Source organism: Pristis pectinata, chromosome 10 (genome assembly GCF_009764475.1).
Source record: "Pristis pectinata isolate sPriPec2 chromosome 10, sPriPec2.1.pri, whole genome shotgun sequence".
Lineage (NCBI taxonomy): Eukaryota > Metazoa > Chordata > Chondrichthyes > Rhinopristiformes > Pristidae > Pristis > Pristis pectinata.
In genome coordinates, this window is record NC_067414.1 from 12,316,893 (window position 1) to 12,332,795 (window position 15,903).

General features: G+C 41.6%; 1 protein-coding gene across 2 annotated transcripts in view; it reads right to left on the reverse strand.

Moving 5' to 3' along the window:
* The window catches only part of spast (spastin), a 65,468-nt gene that overhangs the window by 46,263 nt on the left and 3,302 nt on the right, over positions 1 to 15,903 (reverse strand). For both annotated transcript variants that reach the window (XM_052024507.1, XM_052024506.1), the window contains exons 2-3: positions 11,312 to 11,395; positions 5,281 to 5,364 (exon numbers count right to left, since the gene is read on the reverse strand). In XM_052024507.1, coding sequence (XP_051880467.1) covers positions 5,281 to 5,364; positions 11,312 to 11,395 — 168 coding nt within the window. The remainder of the gene's footprint in view (positions 1 to 5,280; positions 5,365 to 11,311; positions 11,396 to 15,903) is intronic.

Sequence of the window (15,903 nt, forward strand, 5' to 3'; positions counted from 1 at the left end):
TCAGATTCCCCTTACATATTTCACCTTTCACCCCAAACCTATGTCCTCTAGTTCTAGTCTCACCCAACCCGAGGGGGAAAAGCCTGCATGCATTCACCCTATCTATACCCCTCATAATTTTGTATACCTCCATAGGATCTCCCCTCATTCTCCTGCACTCCAGGAAATAAAGTCCTAGACCTATTTAACCTTTGCAAAAAGTTTCTGCTGAACACACCCAACCTCCTCCACAATAAGAAAGCCTGCAAAAAGAAAACCTGGAAAAGCCTGGAAAATGTGGGTTTCCTCCAGAACCTCAGGAACTACCTCTTAGTGAAGGCAGACACTAATGACAAAACTCATCATCGAGTCATTGCACTAGCACAGCCTTTGGCTGAAGTAAAGAACCTTTGCCAAGATTTCAAACCTAGCACAAAGCTCATCATTTCCTGGGCATCAGTGATACCTGCCCTCCTGTACATTTCAGAGATGTGGATCATCTAAAAGCAGGCACCTCAAATTAGTAGAGAGAAAGTGCATACACAGTTTCAGCAAAATCCTTCATATCTACTGGCAGGATAAGCTAACCAATGTCAGTGTCCTCTCCTGGGCCAACACTTCTATCATTGAGGCCCCAATAACCCTCAAGGTTTCGATGGACAAGCCTGACATCAGACTCCCGAAACTTTTGCAACCTCTATCACGGCAAGTGATAAACAAGTGGACAGAAGGGAAGACTCAGGCAGGTTCTCAAAGAATCTCCTAAAAGATACAACGTCCCCACCTACTTGTGCAAACCACTGGCCCATGATTGCTCAAAATGGAAAAGCAGCATTCAAGGCAGCATTTAGAATCTCAAGACTAGACCATTCAGCAGGAACCCAGCAAAATAAAAACAGCCCAGACCACCTCTCACACTACTCACCCATCTGTCCCAACAAGCACCTCTGCCCCATTTATGGCAGAGACTGCAGGTCCCACATTGGCCACCTGAGAACCCATCGAACTAGAGAGGAAACAAGTCATCCTTACTTTCTTCCCTTCCCCCAGTAGCCACCCTCCTCCTTGGGGCTACTTAAAAAGAGGAAGATCCTGACTTGGAACGATCCCCTAGGCTTGTTTCATTGTCACTAGGTTTAAATCCTGGAACTCCCTACCCAATAGCACTGTTGGGAGTATCTTCATTGGAAGGGTAACAGCAGTTAAAGGCAATAGCCCACCATCATCTTTTCAAGAGGAATAAATGCTGACCTCACCATGTCAACCACATCCTGGGTACAGATTAAAAAAAAACTGGATTTCAGTGTTTGCAAATGAGGTTATGTTATATGTACAATGGATAGGACAATGAGTGATGAAAAGCTTTAACTTGAACACTTAAAAATTAACTACAAGATTAAAAATGATTGATGAATCATCTTTGATCATACTGTTAAAAAACAATACAATATTTACTACTTCTTAAATAGGTCTGTTAATTAAAGCCATTATAACAGAAATGTGTGAGGAATAACAATCGAGTTGAAGCAGGTAATTTATCAGAAATTACGAGCAACATTTTAAAAGCAGAATGATCCCGATATTAATATTTTACCATAGTATAAGAAGTCTAATTAATTTTCTAGTGAAAAGGGATTTGTATTTTTTATGTTAATAATTCAAAATATAAACACTAAAGCATTGAATAAGCTTAGAATCTAGGGCTTCCATAATTGACAATAAACATTAAACTTTAATATTGTATAAAGCTATAGAGATGATCAACTTGAAGAAACCACTTTTGTTTCCTACTAATTTGATTTGTTAAAATATCTCTGAAAGTACAGCAAGGCATGCAAGCCCATTTAAAAACTGTACAATTCCCAGCACTTAGCTTGTGCTTGCATTAGTCACTGGAGTGGGTGCAGAGGAGATTCACCAGGGTGTTGTCTGGGATGGAAGGTTTCAGCTCTGAGGAAAGTCTGGATAGGCTATGTTTGTCTTCCTTGGAGCAAAGAAGGCCGGGGGCAGGGGGAGGTGGGGTGTGAGCAACCTGGTTGACAAAGTTAAGAGGGGCACAGATAGGGTAGATGGCAAGAAACTTTTCCCATTAGCAAATGACATTGGTTTAATGGGCAGGAAATTTAGAGGGAGATTTGAGGAAGAATTTTCCTCCACCCAGAGGGTGGTTGAAATTTGGAAAACAAAATTTGCCTGAGAGGGTAATAGAAGCAGGTACTCTCGCAGCATTTAAGCACCGTGGCACAGAAGGCATCAAGCACTGATACCGTAAATGCAATTAGGTACTTGACATCTGGCACAGACATGATGGGCTGAAGGGCCTGTTTCCATGCAGTAGGATTCTACAAAAGAATGCCAGCAGATTCTATATCCCAGCTGTCTCTTTGAAATAGAAAAAAAAAGAGGAAAAAGAGATTGAAATAAGATCTAAAGAGGACATGTGAACACTATAACAAAATACAGATAGGTTAAGCAAGTAGTCAAAGATTTGGCAAATAGAACATGCTGTGGGATAAACATAAAGAAATCCAAATGGCTAGAAATTGTTCTGGTATACAGAGGCATCTGGTGGTATCCCCAGTTCCCAAAAGATGGTATATGCAGGTATAGCAAGTAATTAAGGAACATAACAATGTTATTGTTATGACTTATTTCAAAGGGAATTGAATACAATAGTAGAGAGGTTTTGCTCTAATTATATGGAGAGCTAGTGAACTCACATCTGGAGTACTGTATACCATAGTAGTCTCTTTACTGACCGATGTTAATGTGCTGGAAGCAGATCAGAAAAGGTTTACAAGACTAATACCTTGAATGGGCAGGTTATCTTTTCTCTACAGATGCTGCCCGACTTTGAATCCCTCCAGCAGCTTGACTTTTTGCTAGAGATGAGGCAATTTTTTTGTATACACTTTGGAACTCTCTTTCTCAAAGGATGGTAGAAGTAGAATCTTTGAGTAACTTAAGGCAGAGCTAGATAGATTCTTGATAAACAAAGGGATGAAAGGTTACCATGAGCAGAGAGACACCCAGGAAGTAAGGCAGGCAGGCAGAGGCGAGGTTATAATCAGATCAGCTTTGAGCTTAATATACTGTATGGCAGAGCAGGTGCAAGGGGCTAAATAGTCTACTCCTCTGTTCACAAGTTCTTTTGTCAAATTTTAAAATGCATTTTGCGATCATTAATTGATTTCTTAGTTGCATTTAATCCAACCACTTTATTCACGTTGGTTCTAAATTCAGTAGCTTATTCAAGATATCGACAGATATTTTGCATCATTTGCAGTGTTTAATCATTAGCAAACTCAAAGATGCTGCCTATCTTGTAATGAGTCACTCAAGGCATGGACACATTTCTGAGCAAATTGTGCACAAGTCAACTGCAAAGATAACAACTGTCAAACATTAGTTGTTGGGTTAGTATGTACAAACCTTTGTCAACCTTACACTTTCTGTTAATATCTCCCCACAACAATCCTGTATGTAAAATTCCCACCTCACCTTCCACCGATCTGTCTTTCCTGCTCTTTGCCCTTAGATGCATCTTTCTTTGACACTATCAATCCTTCTTTCTTTTTTCTTAGCCCCCATCATAAATAAACAGATCTGCAAATGCATCTCAAATTGTTAGAGTATACCAAATTCAATAATTCTGTACAATTCTCAAAAATGCATGTGTTACTCAGACCCAAAGTGCTTTCAATGTAGTACAAAAAGAAAATTGACCGGATAAGCAATCATATTATGACTGTAAATTATACTGAATTTGAGAGACATACCCCAAAACATTTTAGATATTACAGTTATTTGACATCACAGATTTCTGCATTTTAATGCCCAAGATTGCAGAAGACCAAACAAATTTACTAAGTTCCAGGTAGACACAGCAAAGGGTACCTATTTTTAGCCGATTAACGTGTGCTTTAAGAAATTCATTCCATCTCCATCTTGAATGAGTGATACTTTAGTTTTAAAGGTAACCTGTAGTTCTAGATACTACTACAAGAAACAGACCCTCCACATCTACCCTGTCAAGACCCCTCAGGAGCTCATTTCAATCAAGCCCCTTCTTGCTCTTTTAAACTCCAGCAGATACAAGCCTAGCTTATTCAAGCTTTCTGCATAAGACTTCACACCCATTTGAGGTAATGGTCTAGTAAACTTTTCTTGAACTGCTTCCAATACAACATCCTTCCTTAAGTAAGGAAATTAAGCAGGAAAGAGAATAAATTTTCAGCGTTACAGAGAAAAAGCTGCAGATTTGGACTTTTGGGATGACTCTACAAAAAGCCAGCACAGACTTAAGGGCCAAATACCATCGTTCTCTGCTGTACATTGCTATGATTCTGTGGTGCATGATTAACAAGCTAACAGAATTAAATATATTAACAGCCATCATTGTATTAATCCCATTCATTGACAGCAGTACAGGTCCAAAGAAACTCACAGGTCCATGCATATAAATCATTAAAATGTTATTGGCAGATGCAAGAAAATAATCAAAAAAGTTAAATGGAACGTTGGCCTTTATATCTACAAGGGAATTGAAGCTGTACTTGTTACATTTATGCAAAGCCCTGAAAAACTGCAACCTGTTGTATGCACCACACTTCAGGAAGCACATGTTGTCCATGGAGGGAGTATAGTTTAGAAGATTTACCAGAACAGTATCTGGACTACTACGGGTTACATAGAGAAGAAATCATAGAAACTCGTGTTATGTGAAATTTAAGATTATGGGAAGATTTGATTGCTTAAAAAGCAAATTGATAGAGGAGGCAAAAATTAAGTATTTCCTTTCTAGGATTCACACACAAATTCTAGTTCCATACAAAGTTACAATTGCAACCTAACTGATGTCAAGAAGCACTTCAAAAAGAGTAGAAATCTGGAGTCTAGGATTAGGATGTTAATCCAAAAAAACAGAGCTAACACTTTCAAGATTGAAGTTAAGCAATATTTCTATGTAGAAGATGCAGAAATTTGGAACAAAAGGCAACTGAAGCTGTTAATTTTAAATCCTTAAATTTTGTTCAAAACTTATTCAAGTATATGTGGAGGCAGAGGAGGGGAAGAGGATAAAAGGATGGGTGGAAGGAGGTGGGCAAAATTTGGTCATGGATCAGGTACAATCATCTTGAGCAATCATGGAACTGGCTTGAGACTATGAGAATTAACCTTCTACAATCAACAGAAAAGCACTTAATCTGTGCAAACTGCTCACAACACAACTGTCATATGCAATAATCCCATTTATAAGCAGGGAGCCATCAATCTGTAACCAACATTTACAGTACTTACCTAGCTGTTCAAGACGATCCTTGGCCATAATCAAATTAGTTGTCATTTTGCTCTGCAGTCGCTTGGCTCGATCAACCTGCTCACCTGACAAGATAAGAGGTTAGTGAATATTTAGTAACAAATAAACCTGTCAAAGACCTGGTCATGTAGCACTCAGATTTTGACCAAAATGCAAACGGCACGGTAGCATAGCAGTTAGCACGACGCTATTACAGCGCCAGCGATTGGTGTTCGATTCCCGTCGCTGCCTGTAAGGAGTTTGTACGTTCTCCTGTGTCTGCGTGGGTTTCCTCCAGGTGCTCTGGTTTCCTCCCACGTTCTAAAGGCATACAGGTAAGTTAATATGGGTTTAAAAATGGGCAGCGCGGACTCGTTGGGCCGGAAGGGCCTGTTACCATGCTGTAAATAAAATTTTTAACAAAATTTAAGAAACAAAAAATGCAAAAATACACAGGAAACAAGGATTTAATTATGTTAAGACAAATGTACTGAAATATTGAAAAATTGGAAATTAAAAAATTGTGGAAATATACTGGGGCCAGAAAGCATCCATGGACAGAGGAAAAATGAGTTAAGTGTTTCAAGTCAGTTAATACTTGCACACTAACAAATGGTCACTAATTAACCAAAATACTAATCGGTAAATTGGTTTATTCTTTTTCCCCACTGTACCTTAGTACATGTGACAACCTGTCTTGCATACCATCCATACAGATCATTTCATTACGACAGTGTATTGAGGTATTACAAGGTAAAACAATAACAGAATGCCGAAAAAAGTGTTACAGTTACAGATAAGGTGCAGTGCAGGTAGACAATAAGGTGCAAGGTCATAACGAGGTAGATTGTGAGGCCAAGAATCCATTTTATCATACTAAAGAACCATTCAATAGTCTTATAACAACGGAACAGCGGGATAGAAGCTCTCCTTCAGCTTGATGGTTTGTGCTTTGCTTTCAGGCTTTTGTATCTTCTGCCCGATTGGGGGGGAGAAATAAAAGAGGAGAAAATGTCCAAGGTGGGTGGGATATTTGATTATGCTAGCAGCTTTACCAAGGCAGCGAGAAGTATAGACAGAGTCCATGGAGGGGAGGCTGGCTTCTGTGATGTGCTGAGCTGTGTCCACAATTCTATGCAGTTTCTTGCAGTCACGGGCACAGCAGTTGCTGTACTAAGTTGTGATGCACACGGATAGCATGCTTTCTATGGTGCATCGATAAAAATAGGCGAGGGTCAAAGGGGACATGCCAAATTTCTTTAACCTCCTGAGGAAGTAGAGGCGCTGGTGAGCTTTCCTGGCTGTGGTGTCAACGTGGTTGGACCAGGACAAGGAGTGATGTTCACTCCTAGGAACTTGAAGCTCTCAACCCTTTCGACCTCAGCGCTGTCAGGGGCATGTGCACTGCCCCCCTCCTGAAGTCAATGACCAGCTCTCTTGTTTTGCTGACATTGAGGGAAAGGTTGTTGTCATGACACCATGTCACTTGTATTGAAGGCAGAGCTGTAGTCAATAAACAATAGTCTAATGTAGGTGTCTTTACTGTCTAGATGAGCATAGGGTCAGGGAGATGCCGTTCACCGTAGACCAGTTTTGGCGGTAGGTGAATTGCAGTGGGTCAAGGTTGTCTGGGAGGCTGGAGTTAATGCGTGCCATGACCAGCGTCTCGAAGCACTTCATGATAGTCAATATCAGAGCCACCAGGTGGTAGTCATTAAGGTACGTTATCTTGTTTTACTTAGGTACCGGGATGATGGTGGTCTTCTTAAAGCAGGTGGGAACCTCAGATTGAAGGAGGAAAAGATTAAAAATGTCTGCAAATATCACCACCAGCTGACCTGCGCAGAATCGAAGGACACAACTAGGGACACCATCTGGGCCAGATGCTTTCCACGGGTTCACTCTCCAGAAGGCTGATCTTATGTCCACAACGGTGACTGTGGGTTCAGGTGCATTCGAGGCCTTCAGAGTAAGTGGTGACATTCCAATCCCCTTTGGTTGCAAACAAGCTTAACGAATTCTATGCGCATCAGGAAGTGATGCACTGTTGTCACGATGCTGCCCGACATTGTTTTGTAGCCCGTTATAGCACGCAAGCCCTGCCACAAATGACTGCCGGTCTGGGACTCAATTTTGGACTGGTATTGTCTCTTGGACATCCCTGATAGCTTTACGGAGGTCATATCTCGATTTCTTGTATAGGTCAGGGTCACCTGATTTGAACGCCACAGTACAGGTCTCTGGTAGAGAGTGGATCTCCCAGTTCATCCATGGTTTCTGGTTTGGGAACACCCAGAATGTCCTTTGGTGCACAGTCCTCAACATGTTTGCTGAGAAAGTCCACGTTAAAGTTCTGCAGCCCAGCCCCCTTACCATGCTTCCAAGGCAAGTGGCTGCATCTGGTTAGTCCTGGAGTGGAGCCACTTGGACTGGAAGATAAGTGACTGCTTAATGATAGACCTGGAAAACCTGGAGTGGATTAATCTGGAGTGGATTAATCTGGACTGGAAAGCAAGTGATTTCTTCTGGGTAGACCTGGAGCGGATCCAGCTGGCCTGTACAGCAAGTTGTTGTTCCCATACAGGTCTGAAAGTCCTAAGAGGAGTGGGCTGCTCCGGCAGGTAAGTGTGGGCGTGTAGGGGACCCTCAGCTAAACAGTTTCTCTCATCACTGACAATGCCCAACATGAGAGTTATAAACTGGAAACAAAGTTAAGTGACTAGTGCTGACAGGACACTGCATCAAGAAGACTAAACTGTCCAAGACAGCCATCATTGGTGAAGCTGGTCTGCAACTTTTCTATTGCTTTTATTTCCCTTCCTATGACAAAGGGACCAAAGTTCCACACAGAGTTACAATTGCAACCTAACTGATGTCAAGAAGCATCAAAAAGAGTAGAAATCTGGAGCATTAGATCAGTCATTATTACCCAGTACAGCTTAGAAGGCAGCCACTTAACCCATCAGATGGATGCCAGCTCGCAGCAGAATAATCTCATCAGACCCACTCCCCTTCCCTTTTCTCCTGTAACTTTCTTTCTCTCATGACCATCAACTCCCCTTTGGTACTTCTGCCACTTACCTACACGATGGTGAAATTTACAGTAATCAATCAACCTACCAGCACACATTTGGGATGAGAAGGAAACCAAGGCATCCAGCAAAACCCACATGTTCCCAGGGAGGATGTGCAAACTCCACAGCATCCAGGATCAGGATTGAACCCAGGTCCTCTGAGCTGTGAGCAACTGCACTAACTATTGGGTCATTGTACTACACTTGCCATAGGTTGCCCAACCGCTGATCCACTCTTCTAATAAGACTTTTTACATGGTCAATCCACGGTATTGATGGTGGGAGATTTGGTCTTGGCAATATCACTGACCATCAAAAGTAGGTGGTTACACTCTTTCTCAGCAATGGTTGCTGCCTACCACTTGTGCAGCAGAAATATTACTGACTCAGTCTCCCCATCAGGAGGATTGATTGGCTTTCAATCTGGGTGACTTCCAAATGCCACTCTGGCCATATTCCATTCATACAGTGTACAGTGCCCCAGAAGTAGACCAGCATTTAATGTTCATCCCTTAATTGGCTCCCGAGCCAAGTGTCTGCTGGACCATTACAGAGGGCAGTTAAATGTCAATTTTATTGGTGGGTCTGGAGTTACACAGACAGCAATGATGGCAGATTTCTCTTAAGGAAGTCCAAAGACATTAGCAAACCATTAGGAGTTTTAAAAAAAACAATCCATTAGTTTCATAATTGCTTTTACTGGGATTTCACTTTCTGTCCAGGTCAGATACTTGAGTCTTTATGATCAGCATTTTGCAAAATTGACTTGATTTTGCAAAAACGTAATTACTTGAATTCAACTTCCCCAGCTGCCATAATGAGATTCAAACTTATGTTCCGGGATCACTGGTCCAAGCCCTTAAGCAATAACTTAACCAGTGTGCTACTATACCCTTAAGGTAGGCTGGTGGATTACAAAAACACTGGCATACTTTCAGTTATGGAAATCAGTAATCTGAAAACTAAATTTTAAAAGTGAAGAGACTGTAACATTGCAAGTTATAGCTAACTGACATTTTTGGCTAATAAACCCAGACAGAGTCTGGGGAACTGCTTCATCAACAGGAGGGGTTAGACTTTCTTTCAAAAGTGACAACCCTGATCCACCTCATCCAAGTCAAAGGTTCAGGTCCCAGTCCAAAAAGTGTGGGCAAAGAATCCCACTCCAGTACAAGACTAAAGGAATGCTGAAGTATCAGAGCTTCAATGTTTCAAATGAGACATTAAACAGTCTTAAAAAGGAGAGACGTAGAGAGGAAGTTCCAAAACCTAGGGCCAAGAAAGCTCTTGTATCACCACTGGTGATGGAATGAAGAAAAGGGTTATGCAAGAGGAACACAGTTTTGGACAAGTATGGGGATGGATAGAGAAGATGAGGGAAAGCCAGAGGAACTTGAAGATGTTTTTGAAAATCAAGAATCTGCTAGACTGGTAACCAATGTGCCTTAATGAACACAAGCCTTGCACGTGATTATGAATCCAGCCAAGAGTAGTTGCAAGGATGACTGTTTTAAAACATGCTACAGCCAAATATTCAAACATCAACTGCTTCATTCACTTACAAACACAAGAACTTTACATTATGTTCTGCATTCCATTATCTCATGATTGATCGGTTTCTACACTCCATCTACACACCCACATTCTACTGTCCAACAAAGACCAAGTTCAGTTTTAAAAAGTCCCCAACTTCAGCAAGTTTTTTGAAGAAGCACTCCAGGTTTTTGCCACTTGATGAAAGTTTCCCAATTATCACCCTGAAAAGGCCTAGTACTAATTTTAAAATTATGTCATCAAGCCTTGAATTCCTCCAAAAGGGAAAATAATTTCCCTTTATCTAACCTTTCAAATCCAATAATAAACACCTAACTTCATACTTTATTTCATACTTTAAATCATCTGTGCTTAAAGGAATACAAACCTAGTCTATGCAACCCATACTCATAACTTAAATCTTTTTAATTCTAATAGCATTTTGCCACACCATGTCCAAGGCTGAGATAATGATACCAGAACCAAACAGTATTCCAGCCGGGGTCAAACCAGAGCTCTGTACTGCCACAATACAATTTCTACTTCCAAATTTTTGCCCCCTCAAGGTAAAAGGCCATCATTGCAATAACCTTTGGATTTCTGCAACTGTCCATTATATTCACATGATTTTCACATTTGGGCCTCTAAAGTTTCCACCCCTTTGTACAAGGAACTCCATATTTTGGTCCCCAAAGCAGATGATGTTTTATATTCCCATGTTGAACTCCACCAGCTACTATCTATCAACAGACGTGGCAAATGTATCTACTGAGCCCTTGACCGATGCTTTGACAATTGAGAGTTATAGCACAGCAGAAGCAAAAGGAAAAGTACAGTCCAAGTTTCAAAGATCCAGTTCAGTCAGGGCTCAGAATCGAGATACCACATGCCAAGCCTGAAATGAGTTCCAATGGTTCTGGTACTGTCCATTCACCTGCCTTTGAGCACAGCAGCAGCCTGTAGCCAGTCATATTCTCTCTCAACCAGCATTCTGGGACCACACCAGATTTGTGCATGACATGGGCTTCCAGTTGCAAACTTAACTTGCAGGGCAAAAATAAAACAAATGGCAGCAGAAAATATAACAGCACATTGGACGCAGTGCAGTAGAAGTCAGCTAGGGGAAAAATAATCCAACCGTGAAGTCGGGAGTCATCCTCAGTTTGAAAAAGTATTTGCAACATTTTGATTGTGAAGTGCTATCTAAATGGCCAATATGATTTTCATTCACAAGCAACTTAGATTTCTTTTCAAGATCAGTATTTCTTGTGAAGCCCTTCTCTCCAAATATTCACCAACTGGCCATCCCTTGACCAATCTATTTTAAATCCATTTGCTATGTTAAATCCCACTCATCCTCCTGGATGAAACACTCTCCTCTGCACTGGCATCAAATGGAACAAGTTTTCATTCATTGAGATCTTACCTGATCCAGAGATCTGGACTGCAATCCCATGCTCTAGTTCTGCAATCCCTTTCTTGTACCACTCCACAGCTTTCTTCTTCTGTCCTATTCAAACAGAGGAACAAATTTATTCGAGCCCTTTGGAGCAGTGAACACAATTTGCTGTTTTTTTTTAAAAACTGAAACTGACTACCCACGAGTCCTGCCATTAGAAACAGATGATATCTGCAGATAAAACTGCACAACCGTAATTTTTTTTTGCCACTCACAGCATTCTGTAAAGTATTCTGTTTCCTTTCTCCACCTTATACAATTTGAGGGTCAGCTCGACCCAGCCAACATAACTGCACAGTACCAGTCTGAAATGTCAGCATGCAAACAATTGCTGATCGTGTGTGGAAAGAAAGAAACAAGGAAGGGGAAATCTGGAAAGACACTTTAGTTTTCTGCGCATTTTCAAATTGAAATTAAGGATGCAATTATTTCATGCCCTGCCTCAACTCTAATTTGAAATACAGGTAATGATGCAAAACAAACAAGCCGAATGGGGCCTATCTGCATTCACACATGTAGATCCCTCTCCTTTCCACCAACCTCTTGCGTCCCCTTAATTCCTCCCCCCCACCCCCCCAAAACAAACACACAACAACAAGGCAAAGACTAAATTACAATTGTTTCAGGTACTAAATAGTAGGGGGGTGGGTTCAACAGATTGGAAAAGTATGGATAAAGTAAAAGGGAAGGAGAGTGCAGGAAAGGTTGAAGTCTCCAGAATAAAGAACAAGACAGAAAGTTTAGAAAGGGCTAAGAATTTAACTTCAGGCAACATGGAGACAAATTTGAAAAGGGTGGTGAATACAGGGCTGAAGGTGTTATATTTGAATGCACGCAGTATACGAAATAAGGTAGATGAGCTTATAGCGCAGTTAGAAATTGGCAGATATGATGTTGTGGGCATCACAAAGTCGTGGTTGAAAGAAGATCACAGCTGGGAGCTAAACATCCAAGGATACACATCCTATCAATAAGACAGGCAGGTGGGCAAAGGGGGTGGGGTGGCTCTGTTGGTAAAAAATGAATTCAAATCCTTAGCAAGAAGTGACGTAGGATCAGAAGATGTAGAATCCTTGTGGGCAGAGTTAAGAAACTGCAAGGGTAAAAAGACCCTGATGGGAGTTATATACAGACCTCCAAATAGTAGCCAGGATGTGGGGCACAAATTACACCAGGAGATAGAAAAGGCATACAAAAAGGGCAATGTTACGGTGGTCATGGGGGACTTCAATATGCAGTTAGACTGGGAAAATCAGGTTGGCACTGGATTCCAAGAGAAGCAATTTGTAGAATGCCGACAAGATGGCTTTTTTAGAGCAGCTTGTGGTCGAGCCCACTAGGGAAAAGGCAATTCTGGATTTGGTGTTGTGCAATGAACCAGATTTGATTAGGCAGCTTAAGGTAAAGGAACCCTTAGGAGGCAGTGGTCATAATATGACAGAATTCACCCTTCAGTTTGAGAGGGAGAAGCTAAAATCAGATGTATCGGTATTACAATTGAGTAAAGATAACTGCAGAGGCATGAGAGAGGAGCTGGCTAAGGTTGATTGGAAGGGGACCCTAGGAGGGATGAGAGTAGAACAGCAATGGCAGGAGTTTCTGAGAGTAATTTGGAAGACGCAGGATCAGTTCATCCCAGAGAAGCAGCAGCATTCTAAAGGGAGGATGAGACAACCGTGGCTGACAAGGAAAGTCAAAGACGGCATAAAAGCAAAAGAGAGGGCATACAATATTGCAAAAATTAACGGGAAGCTAGAGGATTGGGAAGCTTTTAAAAACCAACAGAAGGCAACTAAAAAAGCAATAAGGGGAGAAAAGATGAAATATGAAGGTAAGCTAGCTAATAACATAAGAGGATACCATAAGTTTTTTTCAGATACATAGAGTAAAAGAGAGGCAAGAGTGGACACGGACCGCTGGAAAATGACACCGGAGAAATAGTAATAGGGAACAAAGAAATGGTGGATGAACTGAATAAGTATTTTGCGTAAGTCTTCACTGTGGAAGACACCAGCAACGTGCCAGAAATTCGAGAATCAGGGGGCAGAAGTGAGTGTAGTCACCATTACCAAGGAGAAGGTGCTTCGGAAACTGAAAGGTCTGAAGGTGGATAAGTCACCTGGACCGGGAAGGACTACATCTCAGAGTTCTGAAAGTGGTAGCTGAAGAGATTCTGGAGGCATTAGTAGTGATCTTTCAAGAATCGCTAGAGTCAGGAATGGTTCCAGAGGACTAGAAAATAGCAAAAATCACTCCACTCTTTAAGAAGGGAGGGAAGCAAATGACGGGAAATTATAGGCCAGTTAGCCTGACTTCAGTGGTTGGTAATGGTCCATCATTAAGGATGAGGTTTTGGGGTAGTTGGAAGCTCTTGATAAAATAGGCCAAAGTCAGTATGGTTTCCTTAAGGGGAGATCTTGCCTGACAAATCTGTTGGAATTCTTTGAGGAAGTAACAGGCAGGATAGACAAAGGAGAGTCAGTGGATGTTGTTTACTTGGATCTTCAGAAAGCCTTTGACAAGGTGCCACACGAGGCTGCTAAACAAGGTATTACAGGAAAGGTACTCATGGATAGAAGATTGGCTGACTAGCAGAAGGCAAAGAGTGGGAATAAAGGGAGCCTTTTCTGGTTGACTGCTGGTGACTAGTGGTGTTCCGCAGGGGTCGGTGTTGGGTCTGCTACTTTTCACGTTATATGTGAATGATCTGGAAGATGGAATTGTGGGCTTTGTGGCCAAGTTTGTGGATGATACAAAGATAGGTGGAGGGGCAGGTAGTGTTGAAGAAGCAGGGAGTCTGCAGAAGGACTTGGACAGGTTGGGAGAATGGGCAAAGAAGTGGCAGATGAAGTACAGCATAGGGAAACTTATGGTCATGTACTTTGGTAGAAGGAATAAGGTGTAGACTATTTTCTAAATGGGGAGCAAATTCAGAAATTGGAGGTGCAATGGGACTTGGGAGCCCTAGTGCAGGATTCCCTAAAGGTTAACTTGCAGGCTGAGTCAGTAGTAAGGAAGGCAAATACAATGTTAGCATTCATTTCGAGAGGACTAGAATATAAAAGCAAGGATGTAATGCTGAGGCTATACAAAGAGTTGGTCACACCACATTTGGAGTATTGTGAGCAGTTTTGGGTCCCATATCCAAGGAAGGATGGGCTGGCATTGGAGAGGGTCCAGAGGAGATTTACAAGAATAATCCCGAGAATGAAAGGGTTATCATATGAGGAGTGTTTGATGGCTCAAGACCTGTACTCACTGGAGTTTAGAAGGATTGGGGGTGGGGGAGAAATCTCATGGAAACTTACCAAATATTGAAAGGCCTGGATAGAGTGGACACAGGGAGGATATTTCCAATAGTGGGAGAGTCTAGGACCAGAGGGCACAGCTTCAGAATAGAAGGATGTCCCTTTAGAAATGAGGAGGAATTTCTTTAACCAGAGGGTGGTGAATCTGTGGAATTCATTGCTACAGATGGCTGTGGAGGCCAAATCATTGGGTATATTTAAAGCAGAGGTTGATAGGTTCTTGACTAGTAAGGGAGTCAAAGGTTACAGGGAGAAGGCAGGAGAATGGGGTTGAGAAGGAAAAATAAATCGGCCATGATCAAATGGCAGAGCAGACCCGAAGGGCCAAATGGCTAATTCTGCTCCTATGTCTTATGGTACGACCAACTTTGGAAAAAAAAGTTTTTGAAAGGTGTGCCCCCAAATGATCGAGCAGATCTGTTGCTGGATAGAGTTCTGAACAAATTCCAAAGGAGTCATCTTTAAGCAAGATAATATGTTAGTCAATTCCTGGAGAGGTGCCCGGAGAACGAAGACCAAATGCAGTCTTCAGGTGAAGTGGCATTAGATGGCCATAGTAGTTCAATCTCCATTTTGATAATTTCAGTTTCAGATAGTCCATTCGGCTTGTTTGCATTTACCCTTATGAATAAATGGTCCCAATCTCATTCACATAATATTCAATTCCCCTAAACAATCTTCAATGTTCATAGGCATTCAGTTTCAAACATTAACACCGGAAGTACTTCCCATCCTCATCTGCATAAAGAATTTTCTCTTACAACACCCCCCACCACCCCCTCCATTTTAATTTTCTTGGCTTCCTCAACTCCTTGAGAGAATTATCATTTGTTGAACTGTTTTGGAACTTTTCATATTGTCCCCACATCTTCACTGTACCTTCAAAAAGGATGCAGCTTTACTTCCTATCTGTGTTTCAATTTAGAGTTGAGGCAGAGCATGAAGTAATTTCGTCCTTAATTTCAATGGCAAAAGATAATATAAAAGAGGTATACAAGCAGTGAAAATGATTGGAAATGGGTACAGTTTTATGGGGCGGCAAAGAGCCAGGTTCAATCGTGACCTCTGATGCTGCTTTGTGGAGCTTGCACTTTCTCCCTGTGACTGTGTGGGTTCCCTCCCACATCCCAAAGTTGTATGGATTAGTAGGTTGAATGACCACTGCAAGTTGTCCCTTGCAGGCAAGCAGAATAGGGGAGAGTTGATGGGAATGTAGAGGGTAAAGTGGGATTAAGTGTAGGAATAATTTAA